Source organism: Trematomus bernacchii, unplaced genomic scaffold, assembly GCF_902827165.1.
Source record: "Trematomus bernacchii unplaced genomic scaffold, fTreBer1.1, whole genome shotgun sequence".
In the NCBI taxonomy this organism is placed as follows: Eukaryota; Metazoa; Chordata; class Actinopteri; order Perciformes; family Nototheniidae; genus Trematomus; species Trematomus bernacchii.
Window position 1 is genome coordinate 223924 of NW_022987686.1, and position 10812 is coordinate 234735.

The 10812-nt window shown below is 38.0% G+C and overlaps 2 protein-coding genes across 2 annotated transcripts; one reads left to right on the forward strand and one right to left on the reverse strand.

The window, feature by feature from the left end:
• Positions 1-4286: 4286 nt before the first annotated feature.
• si:ch211-212k18.15 (putative E3 ubiquitin-protein ligase ARI6) lies at positions 4287-8893 on the reverse strand. The gene is made up of 4 exons (XM_034136891.1): positions 8551-8893; positions 7931-8031; positions 7164-7337; positions 4287-4987 (listed from the first exon to the last, which is right to left on the reverse strand). Exons 1-4 carry the CDS (start codon positions 8636-8638, stop codon positions 4532-4534), a joined length of 819 nt encoding a protein of 272 aa, XP_033992782.1. The 5' UTR covers positions 8639-8893; the 3' UTR covers positions 4287-4531.
• Positions 8894-8989: 96 nt separating this feature from the next.
• zgc:194655 (uncharacterized protein LOC794380 homolog) lies at positions 8990-10748 on the forward strand. Its single transcript, XM_034136892.1, has 3 exons — positions 8990-9008; positions 9758-9991; positions 10480-10748. The coding sequence occupies exons 2-3, from the start codon at positions 9847-9849 to the stop codon at positions 10611-10613; spliced, it is 279 nt and encodes a 92-aa protein (XP_033992783.1). The 5' UTR covers positions 8990-9008; positions 9758-9846; the 3' UTR covers positions 10614-10748.
• Positions 10749-10812: the final 64 nt, after the last annotated feature.

Below are 10812 nucleotides of genomic sequence, written 5' to 3' on the forward strand. Positions count from 1 at the left end.
TGTTATTTTCAGATGAACCTCTAGGGGACGCTACAGCTCCTTCTGTGCATGCTTGACTGTCAGGTTATTCTGCACTAAAGGTTATACAGGTGCAAAGCTTTTTCCAACTCTGTCTAGGATGCAGGAAATTATTTCAGAAGAACTGTTTAACATCAAATATAAGTTCTGCATTGAAAGGAAACATTTATTTAGTCATTTGCAGAAGTGGGAGAAGTACTCTGATCTTGTACTTGATTAAAAGTAGAAGTACCAGAGAGTAGGAATACAGTAACAAGTAAAAGTGCTTCATTCAAAATGTTACTCAAGTAAAAGTATGAGCATCAAATATACTTAAAGTACCAGAAGTAAAACTCATTATGTAGATTGGTCCATTTCAGAATAATATATATGATATGTTTTATAATGATTGATCATTAAAGTGTTCTCAAAGCTGGTAAAGGTGCAGCTAGTTTGAATAACTTTGTATAGCCTACTGCAGGGTAGCTTGAGAATTTACTCTAGGTGTAACTAAAGTCTGATTTATTGGTTGATTATATTTCACATCATTCATCCAGATCTGTAAAGTAACTAAAGATATCTAAAAAAAAAATGGAAATACTCAAGTAAAGTACAAGTATCTCAACATTGTACTTAAGTAGGACAGTAGTACTTGAGTAAATCTACTTTACACCACTGGTGATTCGGTTATTAAAATGCTAATAGTTTTTTATTTTACCCATTTACAACTTGTATTATGTGCACCTGTTTGACATCAAATAGACGTTCCAGACTCATGTTAAGGGAAACTTTATTTATTCAGTTATTAATGATTAACTATTATTGAAAAGAGATCCAACAACATTACAAAAAGTGCATTATAAAACATTAAGAGAAAAGAAAGCAGATATTTTCAATGTTACAATATACATGAACAAATAAGCTTATAAGTCTACACTTTTGGCCATTTGCATTGAAATCCAAGGAAAGATGACAGAAAAAGACAGTAAACTACATTAATGTGTGTGCAGATTTTCTCTTAGTTTCGGTGCCACACAGGTATGGAGGTTTGTCTGGGAGCCACGCCAGCACTGCAGGGAGGAAGTAGGAGCTTGCAATTCACTGTCATCACTATCAGTCCACTTCCGTTTCATGATGCAAATCAATCATCAGGCAACACATGAAAAGTGTTACCGGTTGGTAAATTACTAAATGTGTCTTAAAAATGTGTCATTATGTATGTAGGTCAAAGGGTCATTTGTTTAACCCTAACATTTAAACACCTTGTGACATTTCCTGTTTATTTCTGTGACTCTGTTGGATATTGAAACACTTTTCTTCAGCCAAACTACGTTACAATATGTAAAATATATTTAAAATGTTATATTGTATGTGAATAAATGTTAAGATGTAGCTGATGTTTAACCTAGTCCAACATATTCACTAATGTGCAGCTGTTTGACATCCAATATAAAATCTACACTGACTAAGAAAAGCCTGATTCAGTGATGCAGTGGTTAATGACTAAGGAAGCAGCCTTCAGTGGCAACATGTCAAATAATGCATTTTAAAACATTGTGCAAAAACAGATGTGTTTTATGCTCGCAATATAAATGAACAAATACACTTTTATTATAGTAAACCTGGTTTCTTTGATGAATGTATACTACAGGGTAGATAAGGCTACAGTATTGTGCTGCATCTTAACATGTTAGTATATGTTGCCTTACAGATACATGCAGATCAATAGACAAAAGACCAATACTTGCCTCTGAAATATAGTAGAGAAATAGGCTCTATATAGAACATGTCAAAATGTTGCTTGAGTACTTTACTCATTGTACTACTTAGTTTGTAGTAGCTTATTATTTATGTGACGCCTACATCAGTAAAGAGCTGTTCAATTTCCCTGCCTGTTATGTACACTGAAAAAACAAGTTTCACAAAACTATTAGGTTAGTTGAAAGCAATTTAGTTTAATAGGATCAACTTAATGTTATCGCTTTCAACTAACCTAAGACAGTTTTGTGAAACGTATTCACATAATGCATTTAATTAAAGTCAACGGTTCAGTTTGTTCAGTGTAGAAAAAATGGTCGACAAGTTTTCTCCAACATGGGGTTCTCTCATGTTAAGATACAGGCTGGTTGCAGTTGGTTTATTCTCCACAGACATTACATGTACGTGTGTGGTGAGTGCAGTCATTGAACGCATCTCCAGGCCTGACTCCTCCAACCAATTCCCTAATTAGGGACTGATCAAATAAGTCACCTGGACCTTTCCTCATCCCTTTGCCTCTGTCGGGGTTGGTGTTACAGTTTTTTAGCCAATTTATGTGTCGGTACGCCTTTGTTGTCCTGCCTGCTTTATCCATTTTTAGCTTTCTCGTAAATTGTTACACTAAGTATTTTAAAACCTACTGAGATTTTGTTTAGCTTTGTTTCAGTTATTTATTTTCCTTAGTGGAGTTGAGTGCCAGTCACAGCTTGTCTCCCCTCAATGTTTGCTGTGACTGCACCTGTGGTGAGTATACGTAAGTTTAAATGAGTTTTAAGTAAAGCTAATTTTGTAGTAAAGACTTATTTTCAAACCAATATTTATGGTATGTTGGTACTGGACAATTTTTTTTTTATCTTTGAGCAATAATTTCTTTCAAGTTTCTTATGATGGTTAAATAGTAAAAATACATTTATTTGTGAACGTGACTTTGTTGTGAACTCAAGCTTTTTGGTAGCCGATATTTAATTTCTCTGTTACACCTATTTCCTGGGGTGCAAGAGTTGTCGGTATTCTATCTCTTGTAACCGTTAAATATAATATCATATTTTGTCGCCACATGCTTTGCCTAATTCGCAATTTCTTCCCAACATAAGCACCCAAAGTCCAACTTCATGCCGTATAATGGATTTAAAATGTTTTGAGGGGATATAGAGTGGTTTCTGTTTCTTAACTCTTTGCAGGCACACCTGTTATAATCCTGGCAATGAGTGTATTGATCTTCAACTTGATTCCTTCTTTGGTGACTTCAAAAGATATTCAGCATAAACCGATAACATCACAAAAAAGCTGGGTGTGTGGTAGCATGCAGAGCCTTTGACGAGGTTACCTGATGACCAAACTACTATTTCTACTATCTAACATAAACTCTGCTGACTGCATACGTCAATACGGTAATATCTTACCCTTTATTTTCTAAAGGAAATGCACTGATTTCTGCTCTTCCCCCTCAGTGAATGGTCGGCAGGATCAGTAGAATACCTAAAGTTGTACCTTTGACCAGTCATGATGCATCAGAGGTAAAGATAATTCATATTGAAGAGATGTAATGTTATGTTTAGAAGCTATTACCTGACATCTGTTAAGGAAGAGTATAATGGAGGCAATGCCAGGCAGAGGAATTACGTAACTGGGTATGATGAGGAAAGGATGTGATTGAATTCTAACATTTAAACACCTACATTTTAAAAATATGACTTTTGGTCAATTTCTGTTGCGACTTTGTTGGATTGTTCCTTTTTTTCCAAATTCAAAACTTGTCACCAGTCAGTGTTATTTTCAGATGAACCTCTAGGGGACGCTACAGCTCCTCCTGTGCATACTTGACTGTCAGGTTATTCTGCACTAAAGGTTATACAGGTGCAAAGCTTTTTCCAACTCTGTCTAGGATGCAGGAAATGATTTCAGAAGAACTGTTTAACATCAAATATAAGTTCTGCATTGAAAGGAAACATTTATTTAGTCATTTGCAGAAGTGGGAGGAGTACTCTCATCTTGTACTTGATTAAAAGTAGAAGTACCAGAGTAGGAATACAGTAACAAGTAAAAGTGCTTCATTCAAAATGTTACTCAAGTAAAAGTATTAGCATCAAATATACTTAAAGTACCAGAAGTAAATCTCATTATGCAGATTGGTCCATTTCAGAATAATATATATGATATGTTTTATAATGATTGATCATTAAAGTGTCATCAAAGCTGGTAAAGGTGCAGCTAGTTTGAATGACTTTGTATACTGCAGGGTAGCTTGAGAATTTACTCTAGGTGTAACTAAAGTATGATTTATTGGTTGATTATATTTCACATCATTCATCCACATCTGTAAAGTAACTAAAGATATCTAAAAAAAAAATGGAAATACTCAAGTAAAGCACAAGTATCTCAACATTGTACTTAAGTAGGACAGTAGTACTTGAGTAAATCTACTTTACACCACTGGTGATTCGGTTATTAAAATGCTAATAGTTTTTTATTTTACCCATTTACAACTTGTATTATGTGCACCTGTTTGACATCAAATAGACGTTCCACACTCATGTTAAGGGACATTTTATTTATTCAGTTATTAATGATGAACTATTATTGAAAAGAGATCCAACAACATTACAAAAAGTGCATTATAAAACATTAAGAGAAAAGAAAGCAGATATTTTCAATGTTACAATATACATGAACAAATAAGATTATAAGTCTACACTTTTGGCCCATTGCATTGAAATCCAAGGAAAGATGACAGAAAAAGACAGTAAACTACATTAATGTGTGTGCAGATTTTCTCTTAGTTTCGGTGCCACACAGGTATGGAGGTTTGTCTGGGAGCCACGCCAGCACTGCAGGGGAGGAAGTAGGAGCTCGTCTGCAGGCACTCAGGAGTGAGCTTCAGACACACAAAGCAGAACTCCACCTGACAGCGAGGACAGATTATGTTCTTACAGCCCGTCGTGTCGTGCTCCACCTTTGTACCACAGGTGGGACAGGCCCGGATGGAGGGACACGCATCGACCCCCTGTACCTCAGAGAGGGTGGTGGTCTTGCAGTTCTTGAGGAGCTCCAGGACCGCGTTGATGCAGCCGTCGTTGTCGCAGCGGTCCGTGCGCAGTGCTGCACCTTTCCACTCCTTCAGACACTGCCAGCAGAAGTCGTAAACCTTCTTCTTTTCGTCCGTGCAAATCGTGCACCTCACGCTGAGGTTGCTCTGGTCCTCTCTCTCCACATACGTTTCACAGCCAGGACACTGTTGGATGGGATGTGAGAAAAAGTTAAAGGGGCCCTGTTATGCTTTGGGGGTTTTTCCTGTTCCTGTAGTGGGCTTTTTAGATTCTTGTGAATTTAAATGGTCTGCAAAGGCTAAAATCCCTGCCTGAGACACCTGGGTTGCGGTCGAATACTCCAAAAAAACAGCTCCTAAGTTCTAACCCTATCGTCTATTCCTTGACCTCGGAGTGAAACATCATGGGGTTAAGGGATAGTGGATAGGAGAATTCAAAAAGATTTAGGAGAAGAGACTGCGGTACTTTAGAGAATCCGACTGCACTTTCACTATCCGACGTGTTTATGATGCGCCAGCAGAGGTCATAAATGTGCGCCTGCTGCTGTGGGGAAACTATGGAAACTACAGTTTTCTATACAGCGGACTACAACATGGATGTTTAATAAGAACGAGGGACTACTGTAAACTCTGCACCGTGCTCTGATGCTGTTGTTTTATGCTTTATGAACGGGGACAACAGAGAAACATATTCTTCATGACCAAAGTTGGAATTGAAATAAAAAAGGAAAGTGAAACTTATGCTCGTCACCCTCTCCCTCAGGTCCACATTAATACAAATGATCCCAATACGTATGATTGTATGAACTATGAAAAGATCTTAAAAGCAATACAAATGTATGTATTATAAACGTTAGTCCTTAACATCTATCACTGTGTATATCACCATTCAAACATCTTTTTAAAAGTTGAACAAACCCCACACAGCTCAGTAAAGACTGTGAAATGTTGACTTTATTTGATCATTTCAGTAAAAACTAACATTCATATTTCTCTTTTTGATTATAATACTGATGAACGTTCAAAACAAAGCACTTTGGCAACTTACCACATACGTTTTGAACCGTAACTTTCATGATATCATTTCTCGTTCATAATCGATTGTTTCCGTGAACGGCCGACTGTTGTGTGACGGCAAATGCCGCGGCCGCAAGGCATTGTGGGGCAGCATTTTCTCCTCTCCTTTCGGTTAGGGAGGTCCAGTGGTTCCTAAGCTAAAGGAGGTTATAAAAGAAGTTTGAAACCTCCTTTCCTTTAATTTAGAGAATTCGAACGGCACTTATCATGGCTGCCACTGAGGGACTTCCGGGTCATTTCACTCCGTTAGGAAGGTTCCTAAGCTAAATGGACTATTCGACCGCAACCCTGGATTGGACTCCTTTGTTTACTTCCTGGACATAGTGACATCACTACTTCAAACGCTTCTATTGGCTAGTGCTCCGACACATTGTATGCGATATATGCTAAGGGGTGGGACATCTCTAGGTGGTGGACCAATCACAACAGGGACGGCCAGCTAACCAATCAGAGCAGACTGGGCTCTGGCTTCAGACAGGCAGTAGGAGAAAAATAAAGAGCTTTTTGAACATTAAAGCATGGAAACATGTCACAGCAGAGGCACACAATACAAATATGAACCTGAAAATTAGCATAAAATGGCCCCTTTAGTCCAACATTTTATAGATTTAGACTTGGCTCTCACATCTCTCCCATTATTATTAACATCTTCTATCTCTCATGTATAACTCCATACAATAACGAAAGAGTAAAAATGTAATGGCTACGATTTGTACACACAAGAACTGGTTTCAAGGTGCTGGTAAGCAGACATGGACGCCTTTTGAAAGAGCGGGGTCAGGGGATAGCGGTTCCCACTTTTTTCCAGTCTTTGAGCTACAGTAAGCTAAGTTAAGTTGCTGCTGGTTTGAGTTCAATCATAATTATAACAAATATATAGGTAAAATATTACTAGGACACATCAGGCTTGTTTTCAGGTTTGTACTTGTATTTTGGTTTCTGCTATAGATCATGTCTACATGCTTTAATGTTCGAAACACACATTACATCTCTCATGCTGTCTGTCTGAATAACATAACACCTGGCTCTTTAAGCCCCTTCCCAAAAAAGCCCAGAATGCTCTGATTGGTCGGTGTTTCATGGTCTTTCACATCTTTCCTCTCAGCATCTCTGCATCAAATTTGGCGAGTAACTACTGTAACGGTACTGTAGTGGCACTTAGTAAATATTATAACGTTGTGACATCACAAGTGTACCTAGAACCTGGACTTAAAATCTTTATCGGACCTAAACCTTTTTTTCTGTTTTCCGCATGATTTGATGATATTAGAAACAAACCACTCACTGTTTTGAATTCACAGTACTCTGTGGCAGCCAGACGTGCCATCTTCTCTTCAAAGTACGCCATCTCTTCAACTGTCAGCACTGCCAGCCGGCGCACCTCTTGATAGGACCACTCTTTATCACACTTCTTCACGGTGCCATCCTTCAAAGCAGGGCACTTAAACTTGTACTGGCCCTGAAAATCAAAAATACACATTGAGTTATATTGCAGTGTGTGTGGGGAGTTGAGAATCCTTTACATGTAGAACCAGGAAAGGTGTAAAACTAAATAATAAATCGACATCATCAAGCATCAAATCAAATCAAATCAAGTTTTATTTATATAGCACATTTTTAAAACGATTTTTGGTTGAGCCAAAGTGCTGTACATATAATAATTACCTTACAGTAAAGACACTTTACAGAAAATATAACAGCACAGTTTGTGCAGAATATCAGTATGAGAAAAACGACACCCTCTGTCCTTAGACCCTCACATCGTACAAGGAAAAACTTCCGGAGAAAAAACCCACAGTTTAAGGGGAAAAATGGGAGAAACCTCGGGGAGAGCAACAGAGGAGGGATCCAGTAGCATGGGCAACAAGACACTTATACACTGATGACAAAACACCATTTCCATATAATAAGTGGTCTAACACAGTTTTTATAGTCAGTAAAAAGTAGAGGTGGAAAATATGTGTTTGTGTTTCTGTTTCTGTTTGCAACATCACTTCTCTAACACTAAGTGAACCCGGCTTTGTGCTCTTTAAACAACATGTTGGAAAGTACCTGATCCAGCAGGCTGCGACACCAGCCAGTGAGAGACTGTGGAGTGACTGCATGACCGCAGGACATCTCTGCACAGAGACCCTGATCTCCATCCTCCGGAGCTGAGGGGAACAACAACAAGAGCAGACATTGAACTCATCGTCACAGTCACATACATATAGCCCTGCACATTCAGCATGAAAGAGCCCACCTATATTCCTTTAAAAAGAAATTAAGAAACACATCTCCCTCTGTCGTTATATATCATTGCATGCAATCCATTTGTTAACTTAATAATAGATACAAATTGGGACATTATATTGTTACAGTAACAGCTGCTATCAAGGTTTTGCACACAAGTTGAATATATACAGTACAGTACATATCAACAGGAGAAATCTATACAGTATACAACATTTACAAAATAAATACAAAATAAGTTATACTCTAATTTATCAAGCTAATACTACTAAAATTGAACATAGGGTAATAATATTTACATTACAAGTGTGCAAAGTAGTTGAAGTTTTGTAAATGATTAAGCAATTAGGTAGTGTAGGTTAATCAGGATAACCAATTCACGCAGCACAGAAACGTGAATTATTGTGATTCTGGTTTAAATGGTTTTTGATAATGCTTACGAAATGCATCCAGAGCATCCGGTTTGTTGACAAACTTCAGAGTTGTGTCTTTCGGGTCGTATCTCTTCTCCTGACCCGGTGTAGTCATTTTGTTTCAGCTCCTCTGCTCCTAACTTCGTGTGTCAGCACTCGGGAGATGAGCAGTAAAATGGCTGCTGCTGTGTCAACTTCTCTGACTCCGATTTTCTTTTTTACTTTCAGTTTCCCACAGCAGTTCCAAGAAATCACGTGAATGCAGAGTAACAGCTCTGAATTCCCCTTCTACTTTCTTTTGTTTACATTATTATTTTTTAAGACAGCCTTGATGTGTGTCCTCAAGTATGGAGAAAAGGCCCTTAATGTGTTTAATATTTACACCACTTTGTTTTACAGAAACTTCTTATATGACAGCCAGAATGTGGAACAGCTGGTAAACAAAGAGGACGTTGGTCAGATACCAAACACTGCTGGAGTATCAGGTGATTTCCACTAATCATGTCAACACATCATTGGCTGTTTTTCTGTGTTACATAAATGCTATATGTAGCCCTTGTGCTGTTACTAAAATTATAAATATAAAATCACAGATAGCTTTAAATAAAATGATGTATTCAAAATCATGTGGTGTTACACACAAGACGGCCAGAGGAGGAAGAAGTACTCAGATCTTGTACAAAAGTAGAAGTACCAGAGTGTAGGAATACTCTGTTACAAGTAAAAGTCCTGCATTCAAAAGTTTTAGCACCAACATATACTTATAGTACCAAAAGTAAAAGCACTCATTATGCACATTGGCACATTTCAGATATTAAAAAAAATGATTTTTATTATAATTACTGATGCATTAAAGTGTTCTCAAAGCTGGTAAAGGTGCAGCTAGTTGTAATAGCTTTGTATACTGCATGGTAGATTGTGAATTTACTCCAGGTGTAACAAAAGTCTGATTTAAGTGTTGATTAAGTAAATTATAACTAAATGTATTAAATAAATGTAGTGGGGTAAAAGTACACGATTTACCTTTGAATTGTACTAAGGGTACAAAGTAGCTAAAAATACTCAAGTACCAGTCCTTTAACATTTTACTTAGGTAAATAGTTACTAAACACTGACACATAAGAAATTAGAAATAAAACTAAAATGCCCAAAATGATCATGGTAATAATCATAATAATAGCTTCAGCACGAAAGTGAAAGTATTCTCCTCCCCTCCCCCTCCCCCTTGCGTCAGATTGCTGTTGATCAGCATACACAGCACCCTGAGGTGGCATTACCCTCTCTCCCAGCGAAGGAGCAGCTCGCGCCCAGACAGACACAGCCATGGGGAAAATCTACCAGGTCGTGGTGCACGGATTTAAAGGTGAAATACTCATGATCGACATGTGCAACACGGAGGAGCAGTTCAAGAGCATGACCGTGCTGCAGCTGAAGGAGAAGATAGCAGAGAGGCTTCCCGAGACCGCAGGTAAGAGGGGAAGTAACTAAGTACATTGACTCAAGTACTCTTTTGAGAGACTTGTACTTTACTTGAGTATTTAAAAAAAAAAAAAGTCCCCCAGTACAATTCAGAGGTAAATCATGAACTCCACTGCATGTATTTGGTACCTTTAGTTACTTTACAGATCTTTGATTAATGATGTGAAATATAATCAACACTTAAAACCGACTTTAGTTAGGCCTACACCTGGAGTAAATTCACAAGCTACCCTGCAGTATACTAAGTCATTACAACTAGCTGTACCTTTACCAGCTTTGATAACACTTTAATAATTATAATCACAACATGTCATATATATTATTCTATTCCTAATGAGTACTTTAAGTATATTTTGATGTTAACAGTGTGTGTGTGTGTGTGTGTGTGTGTGTGTGTGTGTGTGTGTGTGTGTGTGTGTGTGTGTGTGTGTGTGTGTGTGTGTGTGTGTGTGTGTGTGTGTGTGTGTGTGTGTACAGGAGTGTGGGCTGTGCGGCTGATCTTCACAGATAAGATACTGGATGGAGACGACGAGCTGCTGAGTGAATATGGAATCCAGAACCAGTCCCACATCCACATGGTGCTGAAGGTTCCTGGAGGACTGACCGCTTGACAGAGACCTCCACCTCCTCCTGCTGCCGTTTACACATACACGCTCTACTGTGTGTGCTATATTATTGTCTTACTCCTTTTATTGTTCCGATGTAAAAATGGTTTTGCTGTTCAAATAAAGACACGTTCTATCTAATTCCTTTTATTTCCTCATATCTTGTGTGCAGATATTGCCTATTAAAGTAGAGTGAAGACACATC

Bases quoted from the DNA above. Each gene is read 5' to 3' on its own strand.
- zgc:194655 (XM_034136892.1), top strand. From the start codon at position 9,847: ATGGGGAAAATCTACCAGGTCGTGGTGCACGGATTTAAAGGTGAAATA. The intron at 9,992-10,479 runs GTAAGAGGGGAA...GTGTGTGTACAG, and splicing joins GAGGCTTCCCGAGACCGCAG to GAGTGTGGGCTGTGCGGCTG.
- si:ch211-212k18.15 (XM_034136891.1), bottom strand. From the start codon at position 8,638: ATGACTACACCGGGTCAGGAGAAGAGATACGACCCGAAAGACACAACT. The intron at 7,338-7,930 runs GTACTTTCCAAC...TTTGATTTTCAG, and splicing joins GTCGCAGCCTGCTGGATCAG to GGCCAGTACAAGTTTAAGTG. The intron at 4,988-7,163 runs GTGAGTGGTTTG...CCCATCCAACAG, and splicing joins AGTACTGTGAATTCAAAACA to TGTCCTGGCTGTGAAACGTA.